General features: G+C 36.9%; 1 protein-coding gene across 1 annotated transcript in view; it reads right to left on the bottom strand.

Annotated features, from left to right (window-relative positions):
• LOC105449355 (sushi, von Willebrand factor type A, EGF and pentraxin domain-containing protein 1) overlaps positions 1 to 19,321 on the bottom strand; it is a 50,221-nt gene extending 30,900 nt beyond the window's left edge. Inside the window, exon 1 of the mRNA XM_011688527.1 lies at positions 18,520 to 19,321. Coding sequence (XP_011686829.1) covers positions 18,520 to 18,577 — 58 coding nt within the window. The 5' untranslated portion in view covers positions 18,578 to 19,321. The remainder of the gene's footprint in view (positions 1 to 18,519) is intronic.
• Positions 19,322 to 22,602: the final 3,281 nt, after the last annotated feature.

Here is a 22,602-nt window from a genome sequence, read left to right as displayed (position 1 = left end):
GAGAGAGAGAGAGAGAGCGCTTCCCGAATGTTCGCCACGGGAATCGCACGCTGTCACCGAAGAGCCGACTCACCGGGTGGCCAAAGGGGGAGGATTTGACTTCGCACAGTCCACCACGCTACGTCACGGCCGCGCCGCGCCGCGCCGCGCCACGCTACGCTCCTCCAGGAGTCGTCGGGCCTCGGACCGGGACCGCCTCACCTCCCTTCGCTGGAGGAGCGAACCGTCCTGGCAAGAGGGGCGAGTCGCACTGGCCTGGACCTGGGGGGGGCCTCGTCGTCGTCGACGTCGCCGCCGTCGCAACCGTCGACGTCGCACCGTGTCGCGGCACTGCGCGTCGACTGCCGCGCGTCGCGCTATCGCTGCACGTCGCGTTGCCCGGTCGGCCGCACCGCGAGCCGGAAGTCACGTGCGTGGGGGAACAAACGCCGTGGCACACATGCGTAAGGGGTTGTGCAGAGGGTACGAGAGGGTGAAGATGCGCGCGGCGGGGCCGACCGAGGCCGAAGGATCGATCGGCTCACATTCCAGACTGTTTCGCCGTCGTTCGCACAGATCACGTTGCTCGCGGCGAATCTGCCAGTAGGGTGTTGATTAATCCTCACGCGGTTATACGAATTTACTGCAGGCACCCGTGTACGTTTCTGCACCGTCTACATTTGTATCTTACGGAGATTTTTTGTAACTGATCATTCTGGAAATACTTGCAGGGAAATATGTATTTGGGGAAAAGCAGAAGCGAGAAAATGCTTCCTAAATCTAAGAGAGTTAAAGGAATAAGAAAAGTAAAAACAAAATGGATCAAGATAGCGAAAAGCTAAAGCTCTCTTTCGCTGCACGCATGTCCAAAAGTGAGCTGTGTAAGACGTTTAACAGGCGTCATTTAGACAGGCATTATATATTGTAATATTATATTGTAATATGTCTTAAAGACATCTTAGAAACGTCTTATGATCCACTTTTTAGACATGCTTACTTTATACATGCTACTTTTTATTTATATTAAAAAGAAAATTGAATATACTATGTCCGTCACGAAATGAACTTATTTAACGATATGTTTACATTAAATTACTCATAATTGCAAGTAAGAAACCCCGCCAAGCTTGGATCACTATCACACGTATAATGTTTATTGCTAAAATACGGACAATAAAATTTTTAAGACTAACGAAACAGTTTAAAAGCAATAACGTTAACGTGCATAACAATGAGATTATTGGGACCGTCAATTAACGGATAAAGCGGTCAGTATATTATCGGTAAATTGGACGATAAAATTTTCAAGGACAATCTCAGCAAATACAAAATTATAACTACAATATTGCAGCAACATTGTAAAATTTCTGTAATATATGTAGCTGGAATGTTACAATGCTGCGTCTGCTAGGAAGTGAGGGGTAGATGGATAAGTAGATGGATGGTCGAACAAATGAATAAAGGAATGGATAGAGGAAAGGAAAGCATGGATGTATGTAGGTGTATGGCAGTAAAGAAAAAGTCAACGTAGAAAATTTATAGAAATGGATATAAATAGATATAATACAAAAAAAATTGTAAACGAAAGTTGAAAATTTGTAAACGGAAGCGGAAGTCCCTTTATTAGGAGTAAAATAGGTTAGAATTAAGGATCAGAGTGTTAGGTGCGGCGTGTGTGTGTGTGTGTGTGTGTGTGTGTGTGTGTGTGTGTGTGTGGTGTGTGTGTATGTGTGTATGTATGTGTGTGTCACGGTACAGTTCCACACGTATTATCATTAACGATCGATATATCGGCTCTGTCACTCCAACGGTATATTGAAAACAAGAATATGCCGTCGAAATTCCAAATCTAAGCACGATCATAGATTCCGGAACGTGAGGCAGGAAGATGACGACTCTGTTTCGTAATCCTTGGATTACAAGTGATCGAAGACACTTATTGTTAGATTATAAACAATAAAATCCTATTATTCATAATAATGCGTATAATTGTATAATGTATAAGAATTTCTTCTTTTGTACGCTGAATTCACAGTTGTTAAATTCCGAAGATTCATAACTTTTCATCAAATTCTGAACTTTAAAAAATTGACACTAAATTCATTAAGGATGTATTATAAAAAAATTATAAACAAATTACAGATTATTCTAGATCGCATTTAAAAGTAGTACCAAAAGTTTAGTTGGTTTAGAATCAAAAATTATATGCAATAAGAAATAATATTTTTTCTATCTGCATTTTAATGGAAATAAAATAATGACAAAAATCTCAATTTTTTTAATATACTTTAAATATGATTTATGTAAAATTTTATTGCAATGCATTAGTTATTCTGCAAATAAACCAAATTTATTTAATCACGGAACATTTAGTCTTTGCATCGCAATGAAATTATTGTATAAATGATTTTGAACATTTAAAATACTTATACATAGAATTGAGATTTCTGTCATTAAATTTTTTAAATTTTAGTATTATAACAATAAAAATATAATAATAAAAGAATATATAATATAAATTATAAAATGTTATTTAACAAAAATAGAATATTATAAATATAACACTAACTTTTATATACATATAACATATAACATATAACTTTTATATACATATGTATACATATATGTAGTTTATTTAAAGTGTAAATATTAACACATTTGTAAAAATGAATATAATACATACTCAAACGACACAAGCTTAAAAATTCAATTTATATGTAGTGTATGAAGCTACATATCAAGCGATCAAAGTGACGGCATTAATAATCGATTATGATTTAAATTCACATTTATCTTCTTTAAAGTTCAAAGTAAACGTCGTTACATTCTCATGTTCCATTCCTATGTTCCGTTTGCCGTACGCTGCTCTTACAAGTCATTAACGATTCGAGACGTAGGTATGTCGTCGTCTATCGCTCATTTTATTCTTAACATTGACACCGTGTTATCCGAAACTCCGTTACGTGTCCTTCATTCGTACGTGTTATCTTTACATGCGAATATACACGGGGGGATTTGAATTCCGAAACGTGATCCGTAATTTCGAGGCGATTTGACGTAAGTCACGTACAGCCATCCTCTACCGGTCAACCGTCGCGAAAACATATCTTTACGCGCAGCAAAAAAAAATATTCGAAAGTAATTTTCAATCGAAATCGAAATCTCTAGGATTGAAAGACAGAGCAGCGAAACATCCGCTCCACTTTGTGTCCCAGCGAATTTTATTAATAAATTAATAATCTGCAATTCTGCTGATGAACTAAATCACTTGCGGTGTTATTTACAAAGGACCACGCACATAACTTAAAAAGTGCTCTCGGTCGAATTGGCTGAATTTTTGATATGTTGTAGTTCTCGTTATTCTGAACAAATGTCTCAATGAGCTGCAACTCGATCCTATGACTAGTTTCAGAGATGTAGGCAGTCAAAGTGTCCTCTGCCGAAAAAGCGATATGCATTACATTATCGACTTCTTAGGGCTTTGTTTCTAATATATATGAGTTAAATAGTTGCAATAATAATAATTACAATAAATGTAATAATTATTATAATATATATAACAATAATTATAATTACAATTACGATCATAATTATATTTATGCTCGTCTAAAGTCACACTATATCAATCTGAAGGCTCACAGTATAATTCCGAAAGGTAAAATGTTGAAACCATATACATATTTTCCTACTCTCAGCGTTAACCAGGATCAACGACGTGGACGTGGTAGGTCCACGTCGTTGATCTTGGATAACGCTGAGAGCAAAAAAATACATATGGTAACCATGTGTATTCACAGTAATACCTAATACTTCATCTTTTATCATTTTTGGTACATACAACATATCATCTTAATTAATCGACTGAATTCTTATGAGAGAGTAGACTACTCGATAATAACTGAATGTTTTTCAGTTTATTCGCTTTTGTCAATCTCTCATAAGAATTCAGTCGATTAATTAAGATGATATGTTGTATGTACCAAAAATGATAAAAGAAGAAGTATTAGGTATTACTGTGAATACATGCATGGTTACCATATGTATTTTTTTGCTCTCAGCGTTATCCAAGATCAATGACGTGGACCTGCCACGTCCACGTTAATCCTGGGTAACGCTGAGAGCAAGAAAATATGTATATAGTTTCAACATTTTACCTTTCGAAATCATATTGTGAGCCTTCAGATTGATATAGTGTGACTTTACACGAGCATAAGTATATTTATGATCGTAATTGTAATTATAATTATTATATTTATTATAATTACTATCATTGCAACTATTTAACTCATATATATTAGAAACAAAGCTTTAAGGAGTCGATAATGACGCGAATGTAGTGCATATCGCTTTTTCGGCAGAGGATACTTTGACTACCTATATCTCTTAAACTAGTCACAGCATCGAGTTGTGCCCATTGAGACATTTGTTCAAAATGACGAGAACTACAACATATCAAAAATTCAGCCAATTCGACCGAGAGCACTTTTCCATAAATTTTGTGCGTGGTCCTTTGTTTGTGACACTGTAAATCTTTGTAAATACAACAAAAATTAATTAAATTCTTTTAACGGAGTAATGCCATTACCTAAATTAAAAAATGCGATTTCGATGATTGCATAATGCACCAGGTCCATATAGAGATGTAAAAGATCACAGTCGATTTGCGAGACGAGCTTTTGCAATATTTATATCATGCATGCGACGTGGCCCGCATGACACGTTGTTGCTCGCTCGAATGAAGCAAGGGCATGAGTATATCGCTCGACCTTTCCTGTGCACACATGCGCAAGCGGTATCAATGGACTCTATTGTCAGGGAAATTAGAAATTACTACAAATTCATTAATACAAATTTGTGACATTACGAATCTTTGGTAGACACAACGAGTACCTAATTAAATTCTCTTAAAGAAATACAGTCGAACCTCGATAACTCGAAAGGGAAGAGAAAAACCCTTCGAGTTATGGAGTTTTCAACTTATCGAAATTCGAGTAAAAAAGGGTTAAAATTTGAAAATTCGACTTACGGAGGCTTTGTACAAGAGTTTATAATTTTCCGATTATAATGACTTTTAAAGAAAAAAAAATCAATATTTGATAGTGAATTATTTATTACATACATATAATAAATGTAATCATAAAACAAAATACTAGGCTATTACTTATGGTTACACATAGCTACAATTCGAATTATAAGTATATATAATAGAGGGCTGCGACAATAGAAGTTCGACTTATAGAGATAACCTACGACTTGTAGAGGTCTGGCTACTTTAAATTCGAGTTGCAGAGGTAAAATAATACATCTAAATATTTGACAAATAATTCGAGTTAAGGTAGATTTTATTTCGATTTATAGAGGAGTAGTGGAATATAGAAGGAAATGAACAAAATTTTCGTTTTCTAAAGGTTCTCGAGTTGGAGAGGTTCGAGATTCGACTGTAATGCTGTCGGCTAAATTAAACAAAAAATGTGCGACGATTGCACGACGCACCAGATCCAGTTGGAGATACAAAAGATCGCGCGGTCGATTTGCGAGACGAGCTTTTGTAATAGCCGCGCCGCCGCGCCGCGCACCGCGCCGTGCGTGCATGCGGCACGTTGCGAGTTGCTTGCTCGCGTTAAGTAAGAACGTGAGTAGATACAACGATCGACCTGTGCGCACCGGCGGATCTGTAACGTTGCATATACACCGCGCGATATCAGTAGAACCGATTGTGTCGAGGAAGTTAGAAAGTAGGCGTGCCCCCGTGATCTATCGCAAGAGGGAGAGAGGTCGATCCACCGGGTGTGCATGCCGACACAATAGCGGAAGGAGGGCCTCAAAAGCCGCACATTACGATCTCTCCCGCGTCAAGTTGATTACCTAACGAACACCCAATATTTTACCGCGCGATATTTCGACTCGCGACCTCTCCCCTCCCCCCCTCTTCATCTCTGTCTCTCTTTCTCTCTCTCGCTCTCTCTGCGGGAGAGCCTTTTCGTCCCCTCCCCCCTCCCTCCCCTGGCGTAAATTCAAGTAACCGCGAATACCTGAAGGCAATTCAAGCCTTCTCCAACAAATGAGCAATTTGCCGCTTTGCGGCGTTCAGTGAGTAACCGGGGTAACGAAACGATCTTTGCGCGCTGCACTTGGTTACACTTTCTGCGTCTGAAACGAGACAGCGTAGCGCGCGCATTTACGTGAAAATACATGCAATGCGAGATGTAGAAAGTGCGGTTGAAAGAGATGGTGCCGATAGAAAAATAAGGGAAACAAATTCTAATTGTTGTCAAATCGGAAATTTATTCCAAGTCACAATCGAAAATATATCACGGCAAAGACTTTGATAATCCCACTTCGATCGTTCCCTCTGTTAAATATTCCAGCTGAAAAATGGTTCGAAGCAGATTCGAACATTTTTAAATTAAACTTTCAAACAGCGATGCCCAATCTTTTTTAACTTTTTCTTTTTCACTTTTCACGTAATGTCTATTTCGCTTACATAAAATACAACCTTGATCATAAAGATAAAGCATCCTCAATTTATCATTTTTTTGGAAAAGATAATAAAAGATAATAAAAGCCAAATAAAGATTAAATAATATTAAATAATAATAAATACAAAATATTAAGTAATTACAAAAATTAATATTATTTTTTAAAAAAATAATTTTTAATTTATTTTTCGTTAGAAGATATAAAATCTTTATGTCAATTTGTGAGGGGGACTTTATACTTATAGCCAAAGCTGTAGAAAATATGATTTATATGATTTATGTTTTCAGCTATGAGCCCCGCGTGAGGGCCGCAAAAAAATTCATAGACAGAATCACAAGTCAAAACATTACTATTTTAAATACAATTACAATAAAAATTTAAACTGTTAAATAATTAAATTTTTTGATGTACAGAAAATCTTACTTCTTCTTCTTATTTTTTACTAATAAAGTATTTTTAACTAATAAATAAAAATATCGCATTTTTATATAATTACGTCAATTTTCTCTTTGAGCAGTTCACCTCTCTCTAATGACTGTACACTTTTCCATCACTTTCCCTTCGATCTTGTCAAACTTGCAACATGCGTTGCCAGTCGCACGCCTTGCGACAATGAGAGCTTTCGGGAGACCGAGAACAATAGCGATCCGATCGCATCGAATTTAGCGGAAGTCGCCTGCGGAAGACAAGGCTCGCCGATCGAATCAGACACGCGACACTTTTTTCCCCCGCTCTAACCAGCGATTTTTGATTGGCGTAATCAGCCAGACTATTACGTGTCGGCCAGGCTGGTTTGCGTAAAAGCAACGCTATCGAGAGCGAACTTTACTGCCGCGCCGAGAGAAACCGGTTGACAATTTTATTCGCTCTCGTGGCAAACTTTCGGCAAAAGACTTGCCGCGATCGCACATTACCGGCAATTATTCGCTGTATATCATGATTTATTATTATTATTATGAATACTTAATGTCTTGTAACATGCGCGCGCGCGCGCGCGCGCATACACACACACACACACACACACACACACACACACACACACACACACACACACACACACACACACACACACACACACACATCCATTCACATAAAGAAAATAAATAAATCGTAACTTCAATATTTTAAATTGGTGACATTTCTGAAATTCTGCTGCCGAAAGAACGATTTTGTTAAAAAATTTAAAAATTTTGCTAAATACATAAATCTGAAAATAATTTTTTGTTAAATTATCAAAATATAATTTAAATATAATTTAAATATAAATTATTGGAATATTAAAACTGATAAGCATTGCTATAAAATGTTTTGATATTCTAGCAATCATTTTGACTTTCGCACAAAATTATTTTGATTATTAAACAAAAATTATTTTCAGATCTAGATCTAACAAAACCGTTCTTTCCGTGATGAATATTCCATTGTAGAATAATCTATAAAGCTAATTAAAATTTTGTTGATTATCTCACCGAGGAATATGATCTCATCGTTGAACAATGTATTAATACGATAGACCATAGAAATTGCATTTACATTGGAAATCATAAATGCACAACAAAAGGTACATACATAGAACGAACAGTTTTGCCAGTGTTTAAAGTATCTAAAAATTTAGCTAGATACAGACCTGAAAATAATTCTGTTGGACTATGAAAATAATTATGTAGGACGCTCAAGCTGATTGCTAGAATGTCGAAACTCTTTGCAGTGTTGCTCGTCATACTTGAATTTCCTACATAATTATTTCAACCAACCGAATATTCAACAAAATTTATTTTCAGATCTGTACTTCTACCTAAATTCTTCGATATTTAGACAAAATCGTACTTTTTCGGTATAGAGAGGAAAGTACCGCGGTAAATGTCCTTCTCGACATTCCGTTTGAAAGCAATTCACTCTAATTCGATCGAATCTAACTTCTCGTCTGTCAACGAGACAATTGAAGTGGAGCATTCCGTAAACCGTTTACGACGTCGTTCCAACGGAATATCGTGTTCTTTTTGTCGGTCGCGCGTTGGTTCCCGTCTTTTTTCTTTCCTCTCTCCGCGTGCCTGCCTGCCTTCTTTTGCCGCCCGTTATCTCCTCTCTTCGCCGGAAGATTCGAAGAGAGCCCGTTTTATATCGGGGTTTCCTAATCCATTGTACGAAACGCGCGTGGTGTATCGAGCCGCGCGTTGCATCACCTTTCTACGCCTAACCTGCCGTGAAATGTTATGAAACGCGCCGCGCGCGCGCGGCGCGAGCGGTAGCTCGATCTGTCAAAACTGCAACGCGCGCGCACGGCCGCCTTTCGAGGCCGATTCGGAGGCGAGGGTGCATCGCCCGCGTCTCCTCGCTGCTTCGGCGACCTCCAAGGACGTCGGCGTCGGCGTCGCTCGGCGACGACGAGAGCGGCGTGAAAACCGGCACGTGCGAGCTTTTTCGCAATTAGCAAATACGTTTTTGCGGAAATATTAAACGATATACGGCGTATACGACCGCAGCACGTTCCCAGAAAATTTATGATTCTATAATGCATTGCACAATATACAACATCATTTATCATAAATTACTTGTTTTCTGCGCGTGTCTATACACATATATTATTTTATTTTATTATCGAACTAGTCATAGTATAAAAATAATAAATATCTCAGCTGGAGAATGGAAACGAATGGAAAACTAGATTTCTTTTATATCTATTCCTTATAGTATTTATTCTTTTCTTTTTGCATATGCGTGAATTTATATGACTAAGCGTATAAACTAGAAATTTCATTGACGCAAGCAGTCCGCGATTTCGTTCACAGTTACGCAGAGGGAAATTTTCTTTCTGAAGTCTCGACCGAATTGAAAATCAAGAGACGGGATTAATTAAGATATATAATAGAATAGCAGCTTTTTTCTATGAAATTTAACCTTTCGGTGCCTCTGTGGGTATAGTACATACCCAACGATTTGTTTTATTTTATGTGCTATAATGTTTTTATTAAAAAAAAAGACATTTTATTAATTATTATCATTTTATTTATTAAAGTCTGACGCTTCAATTGAAAAAAATTTATTGTATTATTATGTTTATTTTTACGCGATATTTTTACACAATATCCAACGTACATATATGTATGTATTAGGACCTCTTAGTTATTGTTTCTATATTTCGTCTTATTTCTTGAAGTTATTTAATACACGAATGCATATTTTTTCTGCTGGTACTTGCGTACCAGATACACGTAATCGACAAAATAAATTTTCATAGAGGTACCAATTAATTTATGAGTGATGCAGACATAAGTCTGTACCTCTTATTTTTATATATACTTGTATTAGTGCAATTTTAACAAAATTATATTTAAAAATTATGAAAAGTTGCTTGAAAGTCAATCTTGTTTTGCACATGTATATCTAAGTACATTTAAAAATTGAAAAATATACAAATACAAATTTGTTTAAATCTTTTTAAATCTTTTCAAGAAGTATGTTTCTTGAAAGATTTAAACAAATTTGTATTTGTATTATTTTCTAATTTTCAAATTCACTTGTACATTTACATGTGTAAAACAAGACTGACTTTTAAGCTTTTCATAATTTTTAAATATAATTTTGTTAAAATTATACTAATTAATTGACTTTCAAGCAGCTTTCCACAATTCTTAAATACAATTTTGTTAAAATTACGTGATGTAAGTGACGTATATTTCAGCAAAAATTATGGCAGAAGAAATGCCAGTATTCTATCAAAATATGTCGACAAAAGAAGATCTCCTAATTTAATTATTTTATATAAGTACATATACAACAATGGAATTCAAATTCCCGAAAAATTATAACAAAATATTGATTCGAAGCCAGGGAAGAGGTTGTACGAATATTATACTAATACAGGAATATGTCCGTAAGTATAATGATAACGACAACTTATTAGATCCGTACATTTATACTTATTATTTAAATATTTAATTTTTTTAATGTTTACGCAAGGAACAATGCAAAAATAATCATAGAGACATTAGACTTAATAAAATATAATAGTGATTTTTAATATTTATGAGAATCCCTCTAAATCGGAACCGACGTTAAAACTGTTGGTCCCATGTATGTCTGTATAAACTATAAATAGAGCACAGAAATATGATGAGGAGTTATCACACTTTTGACAAGAGGTAAAGAACTCGCAAGAGATGTCTGATAAAAAGTTATATAGATTTCGTCAAAACTAGATTAGCAGTTTTTATGATTATCTGTGTAAGTTGATCACAAAAGCTGCCAATTTGGTTTTCCAATGCAAAAGGACGGTCCTTTATGCTTCAATGTTGAATAAATTGGTAAAAAAAATCATACAACGCTCAACAAAAAAGCAAATTAAAGATAAAGATTTACTCTTTCGAAAGCAATAAACTGCATTTGTGTAATTTTTAATTCACGCCATGAAACTTTGCAAAATTTGCAAAAATTTTTGAGATTTGACGCATCTCGATTTTACACCTATGCACCTCCGTAAAAACGTCATAGTAAATCGTTTTCTAAAGTGTCGATTTAAAAAGTACTAAGTAGAGACTTCAAGATGTAAAATGCTTTTTGAAAAATCTCTTTACAATCATTTTTCACGAAGTTGCACTTGAAAAAAGATCGTACAACGCTCAATAAAAAAAGAAATTAAAGATAAAAATTCACTCTTTCGAAAGTTGTAAACTACATTTGTATGCAATTTTTAATTTGCGTCATGGAACTTGTCAAAGTTTGTAAAAAAGTTTAAGATTTGTCGAGTCTCCTTTTCTATCCGTGTAATTCCATAAAATATCAGTAGGATCGTTTTCTAAAATGTCGATTTGAAAAGTAGAGATTTCAAGCTGTAAAATGCTTTTTTGAACATCTTGATACGATCATTTTTTACAAAGTTACACTTTCTTGAATTTTGGCTATTTTTGGAGGGTAGAGTAAGTGATGCTTTAATTTTGTTGAGAAATGTATATGTATATACATATATACATATATATATATATATATATTTATATTTATTTTATACATAAATATATGTTTGTACGTGTATACGACATACGCATATACGATTATATGTATTATATATTATATATACTACATAAGTACATATACAGGGTGTCCGTTACTCAATGGTAAAAATGCTTGTGGGCAGATAGAGTGGACTAAATTGAATTGAAAAATCCTCTACTATTTTACGATCTTCGCAATAATTATCAAGATATTAGTCATTAAAAAAAAAATTTACGCCAAATATATATAAAAAAGTATATATATACATAAGGAGGTAGAGTGGGTTAAACTGATAATGAATTGAAAAGTCCTTTACCATTTTACGATATTCGTAATAGTTATCAAAATACTAATCAAATATATATACATATATATGTGCGTATATATGTTGTCTCGTAACAAAACATATTGTGTGGCACTAAAGAATTAAGATCTTTTTTAATCACGATTCTTTTCAAAAATGTGTCATATAAAGTTTGCGTTGATAAAAAAAAACAATATAATTTTAACTATAACAAATTAGTATTCGTATATTATAAAAAACAATATAATTTTAACTATAACGAATTAGTATTCCTATATTATTTTTCAGTTGAATCTCTTTTTTTTCTTCTCTCCCCTCAAGAGATCAGGCGGAAGTGAATCAAGCAAAAACGTATCCATTTGCATCAATTGCATCCCGTCACGGCGTCTGCATCTGCATCGCGTCTCAAGGACCCCACCCAAGCGTGCGTTCGATTATGTTCACTGCGCGCTTGGCATTCCATCGTTCGTTCGTTCGTTCGTTCGGCGCACAAGTCCTAATGGCTAAATGTTACAATCGTCCCAGCGTATCTCGTCTCTGTCTCCGCTTCCTCTTTCCCGCGGAACGTACAGGGAAAAGGGTTCTCCCTCTCCGCCGCGCGGGGGACGACATTTTTACTTCCCATCGCGAGCGCGAACGTTACATTATGTAGGGCAATCGCGCGCTGACCTGCCACCCGCGCGCGAATGCGATTTCCCTCACCTCCCCCTCCATCCCGCGATCGCGATCGGATCGGCAGCGGATCGGCAGCGTGCGAACCTCGGCTATCTTTCGTCCGACGCCTCGCGCGAACAAACACCAAGTGTAAAGGTGAAAAATGAGAGAGGGATGTGAGAGAAGGCTCGCGCAGATTACAAAATCAGCCGGCGCGTGAAGTGTGCAAGTCGAAGGTGGAAACGGCGAAGTTAGCATGTATACTTATCCGAACCATATAAATTTGGATTTTTTTTCTGCTTATTCTGCGCAAACACGCAAATATTACTCTCCCACTGAATAAGAAAAAGCATTATAATTTATTACGTATCATTATAGAGAGAGAGAAAATGATGGATTACCTCTTAGTTAGATTCGACATTAGAATTTGCAGTCACGCGTATATAGTGAATTATCGGGTCTCTTCCAAGAGTTCTAAGTACTCGCGTTCATTCATCTTCTTCGTCGATTCGAAATGCATTTTGTCTTAATTGAGATTCATAATACAGCCTCTGGCGACTTGTGCGCTTAATAATACAGATACCGTTAGCTTAAAATAGAGATTCTAACCGTAGATAGGGTACAGCGGGGTAATTTGAATAATTTCAAACTTTTTGAACAATTTCTCGAAAAGTAATAATTTTATCCTTAAATTGAATATGTAGCAGAAAACTCACATGTTTAAAGAATATTTATCCAATGTATAACAATTATTCTTTAAATCTTGAGACGTCATTATTCGATTTACCTCTACAATTTTAACGAAAATCAATTTTGAGGAGTAATTTGAATAACATTGAAAATGAACATTGATAAAATTACAGTAAAGACCAAATCTTATATTTAAATATTTTTTTGAACATTTCATTATATTTTCCAAATCAAATTGAATACAAATTAGAAAAACATAAAATGATCATGTTAGTCCCAATATTTTAAGTACGATAAATGTAAAAGAACTTTTTAACATTGAATTATAATAAAAGCAATTAAACATTATATTTATCTATTGTGTTTTAAATATTAAATTACACTTTTCAGACAAAATTAAACAGAAATTAATAAGAAAACCTCTGGCTTCGAGATATTGAACTCTTTCTAAAGTTTTCTAAAATGCTACTAAACATAAAGGGGTGCCCACTAGAAGTTCTAAGAATTTTATTTTCACCATATTTGTTTTTGTTTAGATTGTACTTTTCTATATGAAATAGTTGTATGTACACAAATGCAATATGCAGCTCCTAAAACCAAGATCACACCAATGACAGCTGTAATGGCTTATTCCATGCTGTCTTTGCTCCAATTCAATCGAACATTCTTTTTTTATAATGTTTATAATGCTTATACTGAAATGTATCTTAAAATTTCTTATTTTTTTTAATTCTTGCAAATACTTACTATTATCCAAATTTCCTCACAGTTCAAATTACTCCGCTGTACCCTATATAGTTTTGTTCGTTCGCACACTCGGAAAAATCCGAGGAAAAATCTGATAGCGCGCGATCGGTGGATAAAATAATTTCATCATGACGAATTGCAATTGCTTTCAGGTCTCGCAAGGATTAGGAAAAAACCGCATGGAGAGAAGAATCGCCGTCGGAATTTTGAAATAGAGCACTTTCACAAGTAGCGCTTTTCTTGGTCGCGTCCGCCCGTACCTACGTGTGCACTATGCGTGCGCACATTACGATCGTCGAGGGCCAGTTTCTCTGCAAACCTTCCATCAAGCATTATTGTTGCTAAACAAGCAATTTCATTCGGCGACAGAGTCTCCGACGTAGAGACTTCGTTTCCAGCGAGATATCGTAAGAGTTTATTCAAAGTAAACGTGGTAAAAATACGCAATTTTTAAACACGATTTCTATATATTTTCTATTATTAACTATACACAGTTGGAAAATATGTACTAAATGTAACACATTTCATTGTTCATGCGTCCCAAACGGCCCATTCAAAAATTTTTGCGTTAATGTGACACAAGATGATATGTTAATTAATAACACAAACATTGTGTAAAACTTAATACAAAAAAATATAACCCTTTGAACACAATTTGGAAGCAAAATGTATACGGAAAGAACAATTTTGCTGGATCCAGATCTGAAAATAATTTTTGTTCAATAATCAAAATAATTTTTTGGGAAAGTCAAAACAATTGCTAAAATATCAAAATGTTTTATAGTAATGCTTATTATTTTTAACATTCCGACACAATTTTTTGATGATTAAACAAAAATTAATTTTTAGATCTATTTTTAGTAAAATTTTTAGACTTTTCAACAAAATCGTTCTTTCCATATAGAAACATATTTCTTCACCAAAATTAAAATTTATAACATGTTAAATTAACACATCTTTTATTCATTTGTTTTAGGATCTATATTTTAAAACTATATTATTTTCGTCTATTTTTTCCATAAATTGTGTTATTTCAACATAATAAAATGTCAATTTTCTACATTGTTATAAATATCAATTTTATGCCAAATATTCAAAGAACATAATCACATTATGTTCACATTAAATTTAACATATGAGTACGTCAAAAATTCAACACAAAGGATTGATTTTAACGCGAATACAAATTGTTTTTTTACTGCTATACTATTGTCGGTTTATTCAATTAAATTTGTCATATCGTACTATTAATTCTTTTTCATTGTTGCCACAAATGGAATTTTTATTTTTATAATTGTGTTTTTATCGCAGGGATTACGCGTCTTCTCTGCCTTTTCCGCACATTCCGCATTTTGAAAGCTCAGCTGAGCAGGTACACACCTAAATGGAATTCACGCCCACTCTCGATCGTTGCCATTCGATTATTTCTGAGCGCAGGAGCGTTCCCGATCCGGGAATCTGTGCGGTCAGCGCCAATCTCCTCCCACGCTTCGATTCTGCTCGATATAACGGAAAGTTCAAGCAATCATTGAACTCTCAAGTGTGGATCCGTATTAGATTTCTCAATAACCTAAATACTTCGGAATAGATCTCAATTAATTAATCTCTCGTCTCTGAGATAAGTATTTATCTCTTCAAATAGAAGAGAACATTCATTGCGCTTAAGAAATTAGCTGCACCTAAAATCGTTTAGTTTATTATATAATTTAAATGCTATTTATATTCCATTTTTGCTGGAAATTTACTAGATAGACAATAATACGTAAATGGAAATGGGCCGATAAATGAATAATACAAATAAGTGAAAAAAAGTCATTCGGTCAAAGCGGCTTTTAGTGCTCAATAATATATTTCTTATACGTAAATTTTAAATACATTTGTCAGTTCTATAAACCGCGCGCCGATTACTGGTCGCACTTGAATCGCAATCCTAAACTGAAGCTTTATTGGATGGATTTTCTGTGTTACAGGATTAAGAAACATTTTAGTCCGTTGGAGAATATACCGTGCGCCAGACCCGCTCGCTACGAGCGCGGCTCTGTATTTACTTTCAAACACTCTAAATCGTTCCTCAGAGGCAAGTAATCTCTTATGCAAGGAGGTTGCACATTTTCCCGGTGGAATTATCGCGGTGTTACGTATGTATGCATCGAGGAAGAAGTATGCGGGAAACGGGCTCGCGCGCGCGAAGGACGAAATCAATCTCCGGCGACGGTAGCGGATCGCAGCGGGTACGATCTACCCAGTTTCCAGACGTCTCGTTAGATAAGTCGGAGCGTTTCAAGGATAACGGTCCGGCGATGGAAGTATGTAAAAGCGGGACTCGCCCCGAACGCGCGTAAAACGTATCATCTACATATCCCGTTTTCTCGCGCCGCCGTCGCTGCCGGCCGCCGGTCTAGTTTCGATCCCGTTTACTTCTTGTGGAAAAAAAAATAGAAGGTTTTCGCAAGAGAGTGCAAAGTAGGTCGGACGTCGCCGGCCAGATCGTGTTTCGGCCGGGGGACAGGTGGCTCGCCCCTACTTCCGGTGTAGCCACGCCACGTACAGTCCGAACTTTTAACCCTCTGACTCACTCCCGAAGTGCCTTTGACGAAATTCGGACTCGGATGTCGTTTTGAAGCGAATGATTAAATATCATTTAATGGGATTTCAATCTAATTTTCCGATTCTGAGATGGCCAAAGATACATGGAAGACGTATACAGATTTATTTGGCAGCGAATTTGAGAATCTCTTCGTCTTTGCTTGGCTTTTACGGGTTTTTTTTTCGTTAAATTTTTTTCCAATCGCGTAAATTAATCAAGGTTCAACGAGATCGCGTGAACTCGTTTATCACCGCACGTGTCTCTCCGTATTCTCACATGCGAGAATTGACGTACGACAGGCAGCTAGCCCGCGTTTGCGTCATAGCGAAATGTACAATTACGCTAAGTGGAACGTGTGGCGCGCACCGAGCGTACTTTTAGTCCATGGCATTTGTGGCGAACGAAAAAAAAAAAGGCGAATTAACGCGACTGTTACGGCAACGAAATGACGCTCGGCCGATACGAAGTAGAACGGGATATAGTAGTGTATCCCGAGAGACTTTTACTCGTTTGGCATTTAAAGACGAGAGAAGTATCCACACGAAGTGGGATATCCCACGCGTGTGTTGTCGGAAAGGGAGAGAAGGAAAAAAAAAACGACCTGACGAGGAGAAGTCGTTTTCGACTTGAGCCATTTCGCGCAAACCCGCGGGGAGAATGCGCGAGACGCGATACCGCGGGCCCAATGGCGGGGGGGGCTCTTTATCTACGGATATACCGGGTGACCTCGAGACACCAGAAGACCAGCGCGAGGACGAGAACCCGCGCGCGCGCGAGAGAGTGGGCGGTACCTGTTTTCGCTCGCTTACTCTCCTTTCCTCGCTCGCCCAGGGACAAGCCGGATAAACCGCCGGAGTCTGTACCGCAGGAGAGGATCCTTTGCCTTCCTTCATCTAGGATTCTGAGGTCGCGCGCTCGGCAATTTTAACTCTTAACGCGGTTCTTCGTTCTCACGAGGCGAGTAAAAAAAACACACACACACACAATTCTCTGGATATTCTCTCGCTAACAACTCGCTGTCAATCTTTAATCTACCGATTAAGGGATTTTTATTGTTGATAATTACTCGCGGAGACTGACTCGCGGATATCCGTTTACAGCCGTCCTTTAATACCGCACATCCGAGACTTTTCCTCGTGCTTATGACTCGCGGATAAAGTGAAGTAGGTATCTAAATAAATGTTTAGAGAGAGGCATTCGTTCCGATGTATCTACAGAAGGGTCTTGCCATTGGGAGTGCTGCACTCGCGGAATGCACTCCACCGAGTAGGACGCCACTATACGGCGAGGCGGCGGAGAGGATGCACGCGTACTTGCGTCTGTTTTGCATTTCGCGAGAGATCGATCGCGAGCGATAGAAGGCTTTCAGCGAGGAAAGATCCTCTTTGTGAGACGCGCATCCTTTTTATTTTTTTTTCTTTTGCCTCGCGTGAAATTTATCTGATCGCCTCGATATTTATCTGAATTGCACAATCGCCTTTTAACTTGCAGAAAAGAGACGGAGAGTAAGATAGAAAATATAATTCGAAAGTGGCGTAATACGGCAGGCGAGTTCAAGTAATTAATTTAAAATGATGGAAAATTGAAGAGTTTTTATCCGTGCTTTTAGCGCGCGTATTTAGGTAACAAAACCCTCTGTCTATAGAAATTATCTTTTTTTTTTTAAATTAAATCGAAGTTTAAAAATCTAAATTGAATCTTAATTTAACAAGATATCTCGTGTTTCTCGAGTTGATAAATTGCAGAGAAGAATAACCTTGCATCATGTTTTCACAATCGAAGTAGATTTCTTCACTTTCAAATATCGCATATATAAACTTCCAGATGAGAAGTGAGCCGATAGTCTATATTTATCGTTACGTAAGCCAGACGAGAGTTCATTAAATCCCTTCAAAGATATCTACTTATACATATACATATAGTTGCGATATCAACAGTTCCTGCATCGTACAAGAATTAGTCGCGTGGCTGACTTCTCTTCATTGTCAGATGCCTTATTTAATCCTATCTCTGCCTCTTCGATTTACTCCACTCTCGAAATCTCGGCGAATCTACAAGCATCGTAGACATAAGTATACAATATACATGCCTTGCGCGTACGCTAGGCTTCCCACGAGGGGCAGGATGATCCCGTACACCAAGATCATTCTCCACGGAATCGGCGGGACGACGCGGCGCGATCACATCGACAATCCAGCGGACCAGGAACCACCTCGGCAGGCAAACATCCGCGGGGCCCGCTAACAGGAGGGGAGGGGGGGCCTCTAGGAAGCACTCGCGCACCACGAACTTTCCACGGAAGGTGTATGTTTCTTTCCTCCTCGTCTCCGATGAAATTAGTATCGAAAACAACCGAGTAGAACAACCCGACGAGAATGTCGTATTTCAGAACTCAAACGATTTCCTCGAATCGCTCCTTACAGATCCCGCAGATCTTCTCGATTTTTCAAGGTGCGATCCTCCGTTAATCCCTTCGCACTATGACATTTCCAGTCTCGCTAGCTCTTTGACACTTCCTCGACGATCTACACTCGTCAACAACGGTCTGATCCTCGATCACAATCAAATATCGCTCAAGTCAGAATCATTCGAACGGTTGCACCTCAAGTTAACCGCGGTTAGCATTATCGAGCGATCGCTGTTTCTTCGGGATTCTCCATGACGCGTCTTGGCCCCACGCTCCTCTTCGTCTCTCTTTTTCGTGCAAGATTATATCCTCGGATTCGATGACATTCGATCAACGCGTACCCCAACGTGAACCCGAACGAAAGATCCGCGATTACGACGGAACTAACTTGACGGCATTTTAACCCGGCGCGGTTTTGCTCGCCCGTGCAACGCGAGTCGGGATAACCCGGCGACGATCCGTTCCCTTCACCGGCCGACCGTCGAGTGCCCCGGGCCTCGGGCCCCCTTTGCTCTCTCGACGGCGATGAAAGTCTCTCCGAGCGCCGAGTAGAGCCGACCAACCGAGCCGCGGCAGCAACTACGTTCAGCTAAAGTACGTTTTGCTGCTACGTTTTCACGTTGTAGCGTAACATCAGCGTTAGCTAGTTCATTAGGCCTTTGTGTTCGTGTACGTACATCTTTAGCCGTTTTAGTTCTGCTGTTCATTAAATGCCACGAGAAGAATAATGAATATTTTTGACTGAACAAATTAATTTTTAATTGGACCGGTGGTCTTTTTTTTTAAGGACGAATTAATCTTTACATCAAGGAGACTAAAATAATAATTGCTTTTACAGTAAATACATGATGCAGAAAATGAATTTTGTTTTGATAATTTTAATAAACGTAAGATTAAATTTATTAAGGAGAAGTTAGAATAAAATTTTTCACAAAAAATACATGATTCATAAAAAATGATAAATACATTAAACTAATTTTGATAATTTTAATAAGCATGTAAGATTAAATTTATCAAGAGAAAATTAGACTAGAATTTTTTATAAAAAATAATACTGTTCATCAAAAATAGAATAAATTGACGTACATTATGAGAATAATTAAACGGTAAAGTTTCGACAATGGACATATTACGAAATATTTATGTTATGTTTAACAGATGCTATATGATTCTCTGCAATTTCCTGAATTAGTGCATACATTGATGGGTACAGAATAATGCAGACATGTGAATGTATTGTTTTAATTATGAACTTTCACATTAATAAACTTTCTCATTAATCTCCAAAATTAAATAAGTATTTCACTTTAAAATTTCGACGAAAAAAATCAACTTCGATTTTGTGTAAAAAAAAAATGAGTTTCTGAAATTCGATGCAAATGAATTGGAAAACACACGAATAAGAAATGCTTTCTCTATTACGAGGAGAATTACGAAGTATCGCTCCGGCTTACGTGACATCGCCCGAGCAAAACCGGTAAAGTTTCCCAAATTTCTGAAATTCTCCGGTGCGAATCAGATGCTAAATCCTGTCCATGCTCCAATTATGTTTCGACAGATTAGAAATATGAGACTCGACTTGTAAGTTCTAGATCAGAACCGGATTAGACTGAAAAATCGCCGTCTATGACCGATCGACCCCCTTTTGAAGTTTGCAGTGACTGTAAAAGGGACCGGTTTCATCGTAAATGATATCCATCATGCGAGGGTGGACCGATTTTTAATTGCAATCCGGTATAATTACGGTTGTAGTCCATGGATAATAGCGTGATTGACAATAAGAAAATAAAAAATCTCCTGGTCAGCAAGTAATCAAATATATTTTTTTCATGGGAAAGGACTTGAGACATTCATACATGAGTAATTTCCAGAAAAAAGCTTTTACATTTTTGTATTTGGTAAATCTATAAGTTTTGTTCAGAAAAGGGTCAATAAATTATTATAATATTTATTAAAATAATCTCAAAAACTTTTTAATTCTCCTCTGGAAACTTTTCCAGAGGACACAAATCAAAATACTCTCCGAAAATCTGATGTTCTCTCAGAATTCTAGACTGCCCCTCAAGAGTTTTATTGACAAGTATTACGATTAAAATCTTGACTAAAGTAATAAAACCAATTACACCAATTTTTGGTGGAACAAAGACATAAAGGTGGCTAAAGTTCTGCATTTTCGAATTTCTATTTTTATATATTTAACCAGAAGTCTTTTAAATATGTCAAGAACTCTGGAACTCTTTGGTCATCAAATAATTCTATTTCTCTAATAATTATATTCTACATAAAATTCGAAGAATGGGGTGCTAACTTCGCGGAGATCGGCTCAGGGGGAAAAAAACACTGTCAATCGTGGTCAGTGACGCGAAGTCGCCAGTAAGGTTACCGCGGCTTTACCGTTAAGAGTCCCCTCTCTGGGCCTTCAGTCCGCGGCCACTTCAAGAAGCCCCTCTCCTCTCCGGCCCCTCTTGTAAACCCACCGCGATATTCCGCGCGCGATCGCATTTCCACTCCCGGTGTCTCCCGCTCCCGTCCTCGCTCGTTCGCCGTCTTTTTTTTTAATCATCTACCGACGTCAGCCTGGGCCCCTTTCACCTCCAGCGAGGCTTTACCTCTTCTCCGTAAATACTCGAGAAACGGAGGCACACACACAAGTACCTCTCGATGTGTCGCGCACCTCGAGAATAAGAAATGGACGTAATTAAAAAACATGACAGTGTTCTAAGATAGCGGTTGTCGGTTAATCGATAGGGGATTCCAGAAAGCTAATTTTTACAAATTAAAAAAATTTGATCGTGTAAATTATATATAAATCGTCCTATATTTCTTGCTCTAATTGTCGAATTTATGCCTTATTGTTAGTTTTTTTTCTCTTAATAAAATTAATATTTTGTTTTTCTTTAGAAAATGCGCAAACTTTCCACTTTCGGTGGAAAGATCTCTTTTTCTTTTTTAAAGCGGTAATTACGGACAAGTGAAGTTGAAGCACGTATAACGGATTAACGAGTTGGAAAAGTCGCGTCTGCTTTCCTTCCGTGTAAAGACCTTCAGGGGCTGCCACAAATAATTATAATTATATATCCGCGTTTATAATTATAATCCTGTGTTCCTTTGCAATTATAACCTTCAGCTGAATCACGTCTTGTTGAATCTTCGCATTGATATGGTATACAATGTATACCATAATCATGTAAATGAAATCGACAGACATTGATTTTATATTAAACTGCCGACCTAAAAGAATTGATGATTAAATGGAATTTATCGATCAATTAATTTAAAATTCTTATATCTTCTTTATATTTTATCTCACCTTATTGCTTCCATAAAAACTTTGATGAATTTTTGCTTTTTATTTTTTTCTGTAAAATGAATGGTGATTCTGTAATTATAAATAATGAAGATTTAATAAATTATATCGATTCATATTAATATTTGAAGAATACATATAAAATGTTCAAACATTTAAGATGAGAAAACGCCAACACGTCAAAGAGAATCATGGTGCTTAATAATATTTATACGTGAATCTTACATGTTACAATTTTTAGTTCAAGCAAATTGCGCGCCGAATGTTTGTCGGTCTTAAAACATATCTCTAAACTAAATCCGAAGTACGTAACGTCACAGTTAAATTGATAAACAATTTAATAATTTATTGATCATCTTTTAAATCCTGTAAAATAATTTATTACGAAAAATATTACCTCAGCCAGGATCACAGTTGGAAAATTTGTGTTAAATTTAACACATTTTAAACGGTCCACT

Source organism: Wasmannia auropunctata, unplaced genomic scaffold, assembly GCF_000956235.1.
Source record: "Wasmannia auropunctata unplaced genomic scaffold, wasmannia.A_1.0 LD336076.1, whole genome shotgun sequence".
NCBI lineage: Eukaryota > Metazoa > Arthropoda > Insecta > Hymenoptera > Formicidae > Wasmannia > Wasmannia auropunctata.
The sequence above is the reverse complement of the archived record's forward strand: the minus strand, read 5'-3'. Positions and strand labels throughout refer to the sequence as shown.